The sequence below is a fragment of the Chiloscyllium punctatum genome, chromosome 1 (genome assembly GCF_047496795.1).
Source record: "Chiloscyllium punctatum isolate Juve2018m chromosome 1, sChiPun1.3, whole genome shotgun sequence".
Lineage (NCBI taxonomy): Eukaryota > Metazoa > Chordata > Chondrichthyes > Orectolobiformes > Hemiscylliidae > Chiloscyllium > Chiloscyllium punctatum.
Genome location: NC_092739.1, coordinates 13,707,586 through 13,723,098, shown reverse-complemented (window position 1 = coordinate 13,723,098; position 15,513 = coordinate 13,707,586). Strand labels below are relative to the sequence as shown.

At 40.3% G+C, this 15,513-nt stretch overlaps 1 protein-coding gene across 3 annotated transcripts in view; it reads left to right on the top strand.

Moving 5' to 3' along the window:
• hhip (hedgehog interacting protein) overlaps nucleotides 1–15,513 on the top strand; it is a 159,716-nt gene that overhangs the window by 42,422 nt on the left and 101,781 nt on the right. For all 3 annotated transcript variants that reach the window (XM_072571620.1, XM_072571612.1, XM_072571629.1), the window contains exons 5-6: nucleotides 10,416–10,567; nucleotides 13,090–13,263. In XM_072571620.1, the coding sequence (XP_072427721.1) occupies nucleotides 10,416–10,567; nucleotides 13,090–13,263 (326 nt within the window). The remainder of the gene's footprint in view (nucleotides 1–10,415; nucleotides 10,568–13,089; nucleotides 13,264–15,513) is intronic.

Here is a 15,513-nt window from a genome sequence, read left to right as displayed (position 1 = left end):
AGTTATGGGCGATTAATCTAAGTTCCAGGAGTCAGAAGATTTTGTTTTATCATGTTATGTGCACATGCTTAGATGTTAATGTACCATGTTTCCCTCAATAGAGTCCCAAGGTGCCAGTTAGCTCAACTTGTTCCAAAATAATGCTCCCTTTGCAAATCCTGTTCAGTGTGGGTGTTCCATGACATTCCAAACCACACATCCTCAGTGGTGAAGCAGTGCTTTCCAGTTTTCTTAAAAGTTGTTTTCAATGTCCATCAGCATGCATGGATTTGAAATTGTTATATTGAACACTTCCTGTGTACATCGTTCAAAGATGAGTAAAGTATTGCATGTCGTTTGAATGTACGAATCACTTGGAGATTTAATGTGTGATATTACTATACCATAGACGAAAAGACTTTGATTTAAATTGCAGCCCCAGCTGGACTCACACTTGAGCTTCTCTCAGGCGGCAAATTGCTGCTCTAAGACCAAGCAGCAGTTAGCAAAATAGCCAATGTCAGATAGAACTAAGGCTTTCTTTTCATTGTCTTTCTACCAACTTCCCTCCTACTTCTTTTCTGCAGTCACTTTGCTGGAGTATTGTTTCACGAGACTGAGTGCACTCTGGTATCCTGCCTCTGTAGCAATTCATTGTACGCATACCTTTCTTTACCCCAGAAAATAGTTCCACATTTATCTATATCAGGCTGTATTTGATTCGGAGCTGTTCACTCTCAAATTGTTTCTGCTTTCATGAATTCTTCTGTATCCTTCGAACATTACCTTTCCTTAATTTGAGGAGATGTCCAATGATTTTATGTTTGTTTTATACGTGTCCAAAATAATGATGTAAAATGAAAGTTAGAAGTTCCAGCTGAAGCATATGAAGGCACAGTGGCACAGTGGTTAGCACTGCTGCCTCACAGCGCCAGGGACCCAGGTTTTATTCCAGCCTCAGGCAATTGTCCGTGTGGAGTTTGCATTCTCCCCGTGTCTGCGTGGGTTTCCTCCGGGTGCTCCGGTTTCCTCCCACAGTCCAAAAATGTGCAGGTTAGGTGAACTGGCCATGCTGAATTGCCCGTAGTGTTCGGTGAAGGGGTAAATGTAGAGGAATGGGACTAGGTGGGTTGCTCTTTGGAGGGTCGGTGTGGACTTGTTGGGCCGAAGGGCCTGTTTCCACACTGTAAGTAATCTAATCATAATGTTATACACTGCTATCTGGTCAACCTGCAACATCTGACACTGTAGTGAAAATAATCCAAGTTTGTCCAACGTCTCCTGACAGCAAATACACTCCAATCCAGGCAACAACCTGGTAAACTTCTTTTGCACCCTCTCCAAAGCCTCCATATCCTTCTTGAAATAACTCCACCGAGGCTGGTATCCCGTCACCAAATCACCCTTTATTTACACACAGAGAGTCCTTGACACTGGTCCAGTTCTCTTAAAGTGAGCAGGATGTCTGACACTCCTGTTCTTTTTTCTTTTCCCCTTATTACCCCCATACTGCCACCTAACAGCGGTAGTGTTTATATTTTCCCCAGCACCCATGTTGTGTGTGTGCAGGTGTGAGACACCGTGAAAGACAATAAGGTGCACAAATCTTTATTCGGTTTCCACCACTAGGAAGAAAGGAAACACCCAAGTGGCCAGTGACAAGCAGTGCCCTTCACATCAAAGGGCAATGCTGTGTGATCAAACAGTGAAGGGGAGGGTAGGGACTAAATCAAAATAGAGTTGGAGGGGGAAATAATGCACTCCACTCCCTGCAGCACCCACCTCTCCCTGAACAGCTCAAGGGTGTTGTTCGACACCGCGTGCTCCTTCTCCAGAGATACCCGGGCCCTAACGTAACCGCGGAAAGGGGGCAGGCAGTCGGCCCTAATGATCCCCTCCACGGCCCAGTTCCTGGACCTGTTTATGGCCAGTTTGGCCAGGACACTCCTGTTCCTATCTGTCAAACAGAGCTCGCTGATTGGACCAGATGAACAGCCCCAATCAGGTAATTCATATTCAATGACACCCACCTAGCCGACTTTGTTACAATCACTACACTTCCTAAAGTATGGTGACCAGAACTGCACAATACTTCAAATGTGGCCTAACTGAAGTTTTATTCAGCTGCTAATATTTACGCTCAATGCCCCAAGGCAAGGACCTTTACCACCTTATCCATGTGTGTTGTCACTTTCAGGGAGCTATGAATATCAATGCTCCCAAAGGTCTTTTGTGATGTTGTGGTGGTTTTTTGCTCATCAGGATGCTCAAAGTAATTATCTTCCCTTAACAAAGTTTTGTATCAACTTGTTATTATAGATTCCTATCTACGTTTAATATTATGTAAATTTTCAAACCAATAGTTATTATAAGGAGAAAGTGAGGACTGCAGATGCTGGAGATCAGAGTCGAGAGTGTGGTGCTGGGAAAACACAGCAGGTCAGGCAGCATCCGAGGAGCAGGCGAATCGACGTTTTGGGCATAAGCCCCTCATCAGGAATATAGTTATTGTAAGGCAGCAAAGAGAGTGTCAAGCTATGTCACCTGCGGTCATACCATGAGCCTTCAACCAGGGCAAGGAATGTCATGGCCTCCATTCCAGTTAACTTTATTGTTATAGAGTCATTTTAGATTGCAGAATGAAATGTTAGCAACATCAGTTGAATGTCTATCTTGTTTACTATCACAGGCTGTACTTCATGCAAGTATGATCCAGATAAAAGTCAAGATTCATTCTTCCTATAATAAAGGCAAAATACTGTGGTTGCTAGAAATTAAATTTGATTTTAAAACAAAGAGCCTGAAAAACTCAAGGGGTCTTGTATTATCTGTGGAGATATAAATGAAGTTAATGTCCATATTACACTTCAGTAAAAGAAAATTATTCCCAAAAATTATGCAGAATGAAGTCAAATGTTAATCTGTTTCTGTCTCCACAGTTGCTGCCAGGATATTAGTCCAGTACTTTGTTTTTATTCCATTCATCCTGTGCCAGTTCTACGTACCTTTAATTCCAATCAGCCCTCTCAATTCACAGGATTTTGTCGTGATGACAAAAATATATCTCCTCTCTAGATGTAGCTGATGAATCCTGTCAAAAATCGGGGTACAAGACAGATTTGGCCTGCAAGAGTCATGCAGAAAATTGAAATATGTAAGGCTAGACTATCTGAGAGGGATTTTGCAGTGCACCTTTTTCAATGGACTAGATTTTCACAACCAAGACAGATAACTCAAGTCAGAATATTTCCCAACTCAGCAATTTAACGGCCCCTGTTAGACCCAATTCTTTGTTCTGGAGTGAAGCAAGTAGAATGGAGCCAGGCTAGTCAACCCCAGAAGCAGATCCTGGGCAACTATATGGGTGGGTTAATGCCAAGGTGGGCTGGATGGAAGGTCCATTTTGGTTCCCTGGGATTTCTTTCCAGTTGTTTCACAAGGTGTCAGGCCTTTTAGCCCTCATTCCTCAACATCAATCGCCCCACCAACCATGGCTCCTCCATACCAGTTGAAAAGAGACTGCTGAACTTAAGTTTCATTCCTGTATGAGACATGTTTCACTCGCGTTATAGCCCTTGCTGAGGACTGAACCATTTTGCTGTGAGCCAGGTAACATAACCTAGTTAGTGGTGTGCCACCCACAAGGGAACTGGAAGACTGAGTAGTGGTGGAGTAAGCACAGTGACATCGGGAGAGCAGAGCCTATTACCATGGGGCTCAAGTCACTCTCCTAGAACTGTGCCTCACCATTCCTATGGCTCTGTGTGAGTTCGGATACCTGCACCTGGGTTCTCTCCCCACATTTTTAAAAGTCTGCAGAGTGATTCTAATTCCATGCAAATCCTATTAAACGTTTTTAGATTTGTGAGCATGTGCTTCCTGCTATTTAATTGCTATACCGAGAGACCAGATCTCACCAACATCTGGCCCTTTGGAACTGGAGGAATAGGAAACAAAGAAATACTGACATATATGATTGGAAGATGGCTGTAGTAACCCCCTTGTTCAAGAAAGGATCAAGGCAAAAGATGGAAAATTATAGGCCAATCAGCTTAACCTCGGTTGTTGGTAAAATTCTAGAATCCATCATTAAGGATGAGGTTTCTAAATTCTTGGAAGAGCAGAGTCTGATTAGAACAAGTCAACATGGATTTAGTAAAGGGAGGTCATGCCTGACAAACCTGTTGGAATTTTTTGAAGAGGTAACAAGTAGGTTAGACCAGGGGAACCCAGTGGATGTGGTCTATCTGGACTTTCAAAAGGCCTTTGATAAGGTGCCACACGGGAGACTGCTGAGCAAGGTGAGGGCCCATGGTGTTCGAGGTGAGCTGCTGGGATGGATTGAGGATTGGCTATCTAACAGAAGGCAGAGAGTTGGGATAAAAGGTTCTTTTTCAGAATGGCAGCCGGTGACGAGCGGTGTCCCGCAGGGTTCGGTGCTGGGGCCACAGCTGTTCGCATTATATATTAATGATTTGGATGAGGGAACCGGGGGCATTCTAGCGAAGTTTGCCGATGATACAAAGTTAGGTAGACAGGCAGGTAGTACTGAGGAAGTGGGGAGGCTACAGAAGGATCTAGACAGGTTGGGAGAGTGGTCCAGGAAATGGCTGATGGAATTTAACGTGAGCAAGTGCGAGGTCTTGCACTTTGGCAAAAAGAATATAGGAATGGACTACTTTCTAAATGGTGAGAAACTTAATAAAGCCAAAGCACAAAGGGATCTGGGAGTGCTAGTCGAGGATTCTCTAAAGGTAAACATGCAGGTTGAGTCTGTGATTAAGAAAGCGAATGCAATGTTGTCTCTTATCTCAAGAGGGTTGGAATATAAAAGCAGAGATGTACTACTAAGACTTTATAAAGCTCTGGTTAGGCCCCATTTGGAGTACTGTGTCCAGTTTTGGTCCCCACACCTCAGGAAGGACATACTGGCACTGGAACGTGTCCAGCGGAGATTCACACGGATGATCCCTGGAATGACAGGTCTAGCATATGAGGAACGGCTGAGGATACTGGGATTGTATTCGTTGGAGTTTAGAAGATTAAGGGGAGATCTAATAGAGACGTACAAAATAATACATGGCTTTGAAAAGGTGGATGCTAGAAAATTGTTTCTGTTAGGCGAGGAGACTAGGACCCGTGGACACAGCCTTAGAATTAGAGGGGGTCATTTCAGAACGGAAATGCGGAGACATTTCTTCAGCCAGAGAGTGGTGGGCCTGTGGAATTCATTGCCACGGAGTGCAGTGGAAGCCGGGACGCTAAATGTCTTCAAGGCCGAGATTGATAGGTTCTTGTTGTCTAGAGGAATTAAGGGCTACGGGGAGAACGCTGGCAAGTGGAGCTGAAATGCGCATCAGCCATGATTGAATGGCGGAGTGGACTCGATGGGCCGAATGGCCTTACTTCCACTCCTATGTCTTATGGTCTTATGTAATGTCACATAAATACAGTGGCTACAAGAACAGGTCAGAGGTTAGGAATACTATATGGAGTAACTGTCCTCCTGACTCTTCAGAGCCTGCCCCCAAAATCTGCACATGTGCAATCCATCTGCCTCCATGATCACTCTGACATTTGCATTTGCTTAAAATAATGTGTCAAACTCATTCATCGCAGAAGTCAGAAGGGAATAACAGCACAATATTTGAAGAAACCCTCCACACAGGTCTTCTCCAGTATTGCCACATGACAGGGCTACAATTTAAACTCTGCCTCTGACAACTAGCACAGCATTCTCCAATGAAAAGGACACTCAGGTAATTTCGGCCTCCTCCAGTTACTTCATTTCATCTCATGTTGCATGATCACCTGCATGAAGGAAGCAACTGTAAACCTTAGTGGCAGCCTTGTGAGCTGTTTTGAGAATATGACTTTAATGATGGAACATTTGATGTGTATAATCTGGGACACGAGGTTTGCTGTGGGCCTGAGCTAGAGGTGGAGATTATCTAAATTGGTGAAGAAGGAAGAAGTGTGTTGTTGTAGCTTTGGGGGTGTGAAGAGAGGGAGAAGTATGAATGTTGTAATTAGGGAAGCTGCAGGTGTTGCAAATATGAGAAGAGAATAGTTGAAAGACGAGATTCTTGGCATTACAATGCTGATGAGGTCATTAAACTGTTTCTGGCATTGCAGCCATAAGCTCCTGGCGTTGACCTCCTCAATGACCTGATCCCACTGAGAGTAGGAGTGCTGCCTGGGGGTGTATCTGAATGCTGTCCTGTCTGGAACAGGACCTCCATCACATCTGAGTAACTGGATGTCCTCTTTGAATCTCCTGCAGCTATTTTTTAACTTATAAGTAAGTTAAAAAAAAACCTGTAAGTTTCTCAACAACTGTAGTGCCCAAACCTTTTAAGTGGTGTCAGATAGACTTGATTTCCTGCCTCCTCAAAAATATGCATCTAATAAGCAGAGCTGGCAGATGATATCGAACAATGAGCACTCGTTTCAAGTAATCTGTTTTCCAATGGCATGTGCAGAAGGCACAGTTACATTTCCAGGCTCGTATTTTGTAAATAATTGTCAATTTTAATTTTGCTTCTTGGAACTAATGAGAACAAATTTTTGATATGCCATTTAAGACAAAATAATGATTCTTTAAATGCCTAAAATAGGGAACCATGGTGATATAGTTTTCCATTGTGCCCTCCAAAGACTTTCACATAATAACGGTGATCAATTCTCTTTGTGTTAATTGACATAATCTTTATTAATTATATAAAGCACTGATTAGACTTCATTTAGAGCGCTATATAATTCTGGGCACCAAATCTCAGGATGAATACATTGACATGGAGGGACTGTAGCTCATATTTACCAGAATGGTACTGAGATTGAAAGGGTTAAACTAAAAAGTTACATATACTCAACATGTATTCCCTTCTGTCAATGATTAAGGGGTCATATAGTTGAGATGTTATTGATTATTAAAGAAATAATAGGTTGGATGAAAACTACTTGGGCACCAAAAAATTAAAATCAGTGGATATCAGGAACCAAACGGAAGGTTGTTCGATGACACCTCTGTGAAGTAACTTGAGATTCTTGGCTACATGAAAGGGACTGTACAAACTGAAGTTGTTGTAATTGAATCCTTCAAAATGTAAAGTTCCCAAATTTTTGCTCACCACAGTTATGAGAAGTTATGGAGTAAATGGAGTTGAATTGCAGATCAGTCACGATCAATAGCAGAATGGCAGAATTGATTGATTCATGAGGCTTAATCAATGTTTTCTATTTCTACCTTCATAATTGTTGCAAATCACTGAAAGCTACATATTTAGTTCGTTTCAATATTTAATTGTATTGGAAATGGTAAGTATTTATTTAAAGTAAGAAGGTCCTGAAACTTTCCTACATAATGGTACTAAAACTATATTAAAAATACAATTCAGTCTATTCATTATCCTGATAAAATCATTGAATTTGGTTTGGCTGCTGTTCTGATTGCAAATTAGTAAATTGTGGTTATTATATTTTCAGTTTGAGGTGTAAGTAATTAAACTGTAAGATGTAAAAAGTTGGTCATAACATTTCAGCACAAAACTGTGATGTTGGTGGATAAAACAAAATATTGCACTTACAGAATCCCTGAATTTAGAAAAGTCTTTACCCATTCTTTGTCCTTTGTCATCAATATTTTCGCATAGAATTCTAATTGGAATGTGCTGCATAGCAGCTGTAATCCCTCTTTCATTGGTAGAATAATTAATGTTTGCTGTTCAATGTGTCCCTTCCATATAATATGTTCCTTGTCATGTAATACTGAAAAGTTTTAAAGGAGAGTTTTCTGTCTCTATGATTTGTTCTGTTTTAGTGATGGAGGTCATCTTAGAAAACTGGTAATACTAACTATTGGTCTGCAAGTGTATTATAGTTTGAAGGAAGTTTTCACAGTATCCCAGTGCTAAAAGGTATCTTAAATCTGCTATTTTGTGAAAAGCAGCGAGAAATCCGAATTTGTTGCAAGTAATACTCAACGTACAGGCAAAGAAGTTCAGTGCTTGTAACAGCAGGTTACCTCTGCTTAGTTTATGCCTCAGGAGAGTTTATCTTGGCTACTGCTTCTAGTATAAGTAAATCTCTATTATGTACTGATCAGATTAGCTGTTTATTTTAATATCATGTTTCTGATGTGCTTATTGGAAAGCCTAAAGCAAGAGTCTTGACTGTCTTGTTGCAAAACCCAGGATGAGTGGATGTGTTTTAGCCAAGCTTGAGTTTTTTTTCAGGTTCTTTTTACAATGAACTTGGGACTGGAAGCAGAGAATAGAAAATCACATTGATGCACTTCATTAGAACAAGCAATGAACAGACATTCCCAAAATTAAATGGAAATTTTATGTATTTTAGCCTTAAAAAAGATATCAACAGTTTTGGGCAGAGATGCAGAGGTGGTCCCAGATGCAAGTACAGGCAAAATACAAGGAACAGTACAGCACAGGAACCGGCCATTCAGCCCATCAAGCCTGCACTGACACATGATGCCTTTCTAAACTAAAAACCTTGCGATCTGTATCCCTCTATTCTTTGCCCATTCATGTATCTCTTAGGATGCCTTTGAAAAAGTTGCTATTTTATCTGCTTCTACCACCTCCTCTGGCAAAACATTCCAAAAAAAAAGACTTGCCTCTGACCACTCTTTTAAACTTGCCCTCTTTTACCTTCAACCTGTGCCCCTAGTAATTGAAAAATTCCGACAATCCATTCTATCCCTGCCTCTCATATGTTTGTAAACCAATATTGCTTCACCCCTCAGCTTCTGATGTTCTTGTGAAAACAAAGCGAGTTTGTCCAATCCCTCCTCGTTGCTAATCAGGCATCATTCTGGTAAACCTTTCCTCCAAGGCCTCCACATCCTTACGGTAGTGAGGCGACCAAAACGGTATGCAGTATTCCAAATGTGGCCTAACTAACGTTCACGACCGTTGTAACATGACTTGCCAGTTTTCATACCCTGTGCCCCAACCAATGAAAACAAGCATGCCTTATGCCTTCTTGACCTCCTTATCCACTTGTGTTGCCATTTTCAGGGAACTGTGGATCTGTATGCCTAGATCCCTCTGTATGTTAATGCTTCTCAGGGTTCTGCAATTTACTGTATACTTCCCTTGTCTTAGACCTTCCAAAATGCATCACTTCACACTCATTCACATTAAATTACATCTGCCATTTCTCCATCCAACTCTCCTGCCTATCTATCATCCTTTTGTATCTTCTGGTAATCCTCCTCACTTTCCCGAGCTCCACAAACCTTTGTGCCGTCCACAAACGTGTATCAAACAGTAGGGTACCTGTTTAGTTTTTTGCCTTTATTTCTAATTGCTGTTAAATAAATGTGTTGTGGGAACCTTCTTTTATAGCAACTGAGTTTCAAGTTCTTTAAAACAGAATTTCAGAAATGCATCAAACAACATTTAGATTTATTACCAGTATTATATACAACAAATTCAATTTCTTTCATTGTTCCTTTGATTAGAAATATATATGTAGGACTCTTTTGGTGCTGTGATGAAGACAGCTCAACAAGAGAGATGAACAAGGAGTATACCCTTTTAAATTTATCACAGGTGCAAGATTGTTGTGTTTTCAGATGGTCACTGTCTATGTCCAGTAACAAAAACAAATTTATTGGTGGTAGATCTTTGAGATCAATTGAGATGACTATCAATTGACTTTTTATCGTACACTACAATCCAGAATGCATAAACTGAAAGAAAATATCACCCCATTTGTAATGAGATGGATTTTTAAAGGAATACGCAAGTAACCTTTAATGCAATATGCTAAACACTGAGTCATTTGCATTCCATGCATATCTCCATTGTCCAGTACACAGCTCCAAATGAAAAATGGCTATTAATTATTATAGACGAAAAGAAGCAGACCACCAGAGATGTGACAACTGATGTAACTGCCTCAAGGGTTAAGAAAAGTTCATATAACTAAACAATCAATTTAATTGCTTTTGGAGTGCAGTGCCAAGGCAAGAGGTTCACAGCTCACCCTGTGGTATTGGATGCTTTAAGAATATTAACAGCAGGAAAAGCTGCTGCTAGTGTTGGACTCATTTGTCTTCTTTAGTATATAAACAAGTTAATAGCTGAACAAAGAATTCTTCCGAGCATTTAGACTTGTCTTCATGGCGATCTAAAGATTACGCACACAAATCACTTTACAATGGTGCAGTAAGAGGTTTTTATATGCAATGCATTGCTCATGTCAGTAGTGACAAATGCCTGATTCTAACTTGGAGAGTTATTTAAATGGAAATATTTTATAATCCTTTTGTGTGTAATAGTCAATGTGAGAAAGAAAAGAGAGAGTTTATAAACAAATTATCCCCACCAGAAAAGATCCTCTCCACTGGTTTCCAGATGAAACAAATGGAGAACATATTTAAAATTACAATCTTTCTTTTAATTTAACCACAGGGTGGAGATGAAAGAGGACTATTAAGCCTTGCATTCCATCCCAAATATAAGAAAAATGGAAAGCTCTATGCGTCTTATACCACCAACCAAGAACGATGGGCCATTGGACCACACGACCACATTCTTCGAGTAGTCGAATACACTGTTTCCAGGTAGTCCAAAAACAATATGAGAAATTTTTTGCTCCAAATGTCACACCAATATTAATTACTGAACACATGGAACAAGGCTTCATTTGCTGTAAATGACAATGTAAATGCCATGATACCTATATATAGAAAGATGATGCTATTTATTAGTTCATCAAAACAGTAACATAAGAATTTATACTGCTTAACTTCTAAAATTCTTTAAACTGCTCATTACTGTATTTGTTGGTAAAGATAGCCAAATGCAAGAACCAAGTTACTTGGTTATAGTTAGTTTATTTCACACTGGAGCAAGTTCTAACATTAAATTATGCACCTCAATTCTGCATATCACGATAAAAGGAAGTTCACATTTTCTAATATACGGTTGATTCAGTTTTCATAACTGTTTTAATTTAATTGTGGTTAGTTTTATAAATGTTTGACTATGTTATGAGTGAAAATGTTGTTCCATTTTATAGATATGTTTAAGAACTCCATTTAAATAGTCCAGCTGAACATAAAAATATTGCTGCCATTAGGACAACATTTTTAATTCAGACCATTACAAAGGACTATCACTATTTGGGATATTCCAACGTGTATCTGTTAACTTTAATAAATCTTTTGGAATCTGACTCTGTGAGAAGCTAGAATCAATACCAGTTTAGACATGTCATTAACTAAAGGTGAATCACCTTTAAACCAAACTGGAACATTCAAACTGTGGGATTCAGTAAACCTTCAAGAAGTATCCTTGATATAATAATCAATTATCTCACTATTCATTATACAAGAAGGAGTATTAAAATTAAAATGAAAACGCTAAGTTCTGAATAAAGAATTTTGAATGTATTTAATTAAGTTGCCTAAATTGATACATTCTTGTCCCTTTGAGTAATGACGACGGTTGTCAGCCTTGACTTGGTAGTCACACTCTTCCAACTGAGTCAGAAGGTTGTGAGTTCAAGTACCACTCTGGAGCTTTAAGCAGATATTCTGGCTAATCCTTCAATTCAGTGGTGAGGGAGTACAGTATCAGCAGAGGTGCTGCTGTTTGGATAAGAGCCAAGGCATTCTTGCTTCTCAAATGGGCATCCCATGCATTATAGAAGAAAATGAAGGAATGTTTACCCAGTATTCTGACAATATCTGTCTTCCCAACAAAACGAGTGGAACAGATTATTTGAACATTAATTTAGTTGCTGCTTATGGGATCTTGCTGTCACCATCTTGACTGTCATGTGACTCTACCACTGAATACACTTCAAAAATATGTTTAACTAGTTGTAAAGGATTTTGGTGCATTCTAAGGTCACGAAAGTCTCTACAAAATGCACGTTCTTCCTTTAATGTATTTTTCAAAGGAATGTAATTATGTATCGCTATAAAAGACAGTGTTTTATTGCACTCAACAGACAATTCTCAAGAATGCCAATGTAAAGGGAAAACAGCATTTATACTGTATGACAAAGCTAATTAGTTGACAAGTGAACTCTGGTTCGGAGAGGAATCGTCACGGAAAATGCACCATTTAATGATGACTAACAGCTGCCAAGTTTTATTTAAATTTTAAACCAGGCAGGCTAACTCAAGATATTGCCCTAAGAAATGAACCTGAGAATGGCAGTCATGTATCTTTTTGAGTTGAAAGAGATGCAGTCTGCGTTCATTCTCTTTGCATGCAAAGCACAGAGCCCTGTGTATTAATGCTTTAAGCTTACAGTAGATACCCACAGATGCGCCACACTATGAACCTGACTGACAAGACTGACTTGTTGTTGAAAAGTGTAGTGCTGGAAAAGCACAGCAGGCCAGGCAGGAATCCTGAAGAAGGGCTTATGCCCGAAACGTCGATTCTCCTGCTCCTCGGATGCTGCCTGGCCTGCTGCACTTTTCCAGCACGACACTTTTAACTCTGGTCTCCAGCATCTGTGGTCCTCACTTTCTCCGCCAAGATTGACTTGTTGCCAGCATACCTCTTCATGCATTCAGAATTACTTAGCAGGATTATTCGCTATAGCGATTATTTGCTATAACTAATCAGAGTCCACTTTCCTATGAATCAACACTCTCACACAATTAAAAACTGATTTTCTTCCACATTACCATTTCTTGCAAATTGTCCTGATTGAGTGCAAAGTGAAAAAAATCGACAAAATGTCTTTTTTTCAGCGAACTAGAGGGCATAGGTTTAGGGTGAGAGGGGAAAGATATAAAAGAGACCTAAGGGGCAACTTTTTCACACAGAGTGTGGTACATGTATGGAATGAGCTGCCAGAGGAAGTGGTGGAGGCTGGTACAATTGCACCATTTAAGAGGCATTTGGATGGGGAGATGAATAGGAAGGGTTTGGAGGGATATGGGCTGGGTGCTGGCAGGTGGGACTAGATTGGGTTGGGATATCTGTCGGCATGGACGGGTTGGACCGAAGGGTCTGTTTCCATGCTGTACATCTCTATGACTCTAATAATCATGTTCTGTACTACCAAATGACTAACTGAATGTAATTGCATTAGTAAACATAATTTTAACTTGTTACATAGAAAAAATGCAAATCAAGTGGATACAAGAACGGCAAAGGTATTGATTGAAGTAGCAGAGTTACACAGAAAGCATTTGGGTGGACAGCTCTTGTTTGGACCTGATGGTTTTTTGTACATCTTCCTTGGAGATGGAATGATTACTCTTGATGACATGGAAGAGATGGATGGGTTAAGGTAAGTAGATTATAAAATATCAAACTGTAAAATGCACATAATATTCAATAATTACAAATTAACTGTCAAAACACTTGCAATGAAGGATTTTCTGTTTAATATCCAAGTTGACATGACAAGTATCATTTGGTAATGCCAAACAGCATAATATAGATTTCTTTGATAATTTTTTCCATTATTTCAGTTATTATAGAAAATAAGAATTGGAATACAAGAAGAGAGGACAGTAGAGAAATTGAAATGGAGGTACTCACAAGAGAAAAATTACCCAGTTCATTCTTTTTATTCGTTCATGGGATGTTGGCATTACTAGTTTGGCCAATATTTCTTGCCATCCCCAATTGTCCAGAGGGCAGTTAAAAGTCAACCACATTGCTGTGGGTCTGTTTATGTGTAGGTCATATGTAGGTCAGACCAGGTAAGGATGGCAGATTTCCCTCTATAAAAAACATTAGTGAACCTGATGGTTTTTTCCTGACAATTGACAATCGTTCGAGTGTGGTGCTGGAAAAGCACAGCAGGTCAGGCAGCATCCGAGGAGCAGGACAATTGACTTTTCGGGCATAAGCCCTTCATCAGGAATGACCCTCATTCCTGATGAAGGACTTATGTCCGAAAAGTTGATTCTCCTGCTCCTTGGATGCTGCCTGACTTGCTGTGCTTATCCAGCACCACACTTTTTGACATTGACATGAAACCTTTGTCAATTAAGAGAAAGTGAGGAACTGCAGATGCTGGAGATCAGAGTCAAGAATGTGGTGCTTGTAAAGCATAGCTGGTCAGGTTGCATCCAAGGAGCAGGAGAATCGATGTTTCGGGCATAAGCTCTTCATCAGGAATGGTTTCGTAGTCATCATTAGACTCTTATTTCTCGGTTATTATTGAATTTAAATTCCACCATCTGCCTTGGTGGGATTTGAATGTGGGTTACAAGAACATTAGCTGGGTCTCTGGATTAATAGTCTAGCAATAATACTACTATCATCCATCATCTGAAATAGAATTTATCCAAGGTTGTTCAGGGACGTAATAGTGGTAACTGTGAAGCCTCTTCTCAAAATCTTCTAATAATCCTTGGATATTGGTGCGAGAGGACTGAAGGATTGCCAAAGTTACATCTAATTATTATTTTTAAAACATGATTAAAACAGGCAGGTCAGCTTAAATCGATTGGGAAACTAGATATTTGGAAGTGGGTCAGGAACCTATTTGTTTCAGCAGTAGAACTGATTTCTGCAGTACCTTACTGGATACTGGCCTCAAGGTACACAAACAGCCTTTTTACCATCACCTCTGTCTTCAGCCATTTAACCAAGTTTGGATCCTACTTGTCAAGTTATCTGACGTCCCATGTGCTTTATCTTTTTTTTAATCAGCCTTCCATGTGAAACCTTGTCAAAAGCTTTTCTGAATTCCATATAAACACGTCAATTGTACAACCATCAGCTATACACCTGGTCACCTCTTTGAGACATTCAGATAAATTTGTTAGGCATGACTGCCCTCTGAAAAAGCCATGCTGATTATCCCTGGGGTGGCATAGTGGCTAGCACTGCTGCCTCACAGTACCAGGGACCCTGGTTCAATTCCTGCCTTGGGTGACTGACTGTGTGGAGTTTGCACATTCTCCCTGTGTCTGTGTGGGTTTCCTCCGGGTGCTCTGGTTTCCTCCCGCAATCCAAAGGTGAATTGACTGTGCTAAAGTGCCATCTTAGCAGTTAGTGTAGGGTGGGGGAAATGGGTCTGGGTGGGTCACTCTTCGGAGGGTCAGTGTGGACTTGTTGGGCTGAAGGGCCTGTTTTCGTACTGTAGGGAATCAAATCTAAACTTTGCCTTTCCAAGTAGGTATTAATTTTCTCTAATTGTTTCCCTCCCACTGATGTGAGACCACTGGTCTGTAGTTCCCTGATTTATCTCAACCACCCTTTTTGAAAGATGGAAACACATTAGCTGTCATCGAGTCATTTGGCTTATCCCCTGAGGCCCTTATAATTTCCTCACTCATCCTCCACAGCACCCAGGAATATAACTCATCTGGACCTAGAGATTTATTCACTTTTCACCCCGCTAAAACCTCCAATACTTCCTCATTTCCTATGTCAAGCTGCTCAAAAGCCTCAATCCTTCTTCCAGAATTCTGTACCCCAACACGTTCCTTCTCCAAGGTGAAGAAGGTTTTGAAAACTTTGTTTAACCCCCTACCAATGTTCTCCGACTCCACACACACATTGTACTCTTGGACTCTAATTG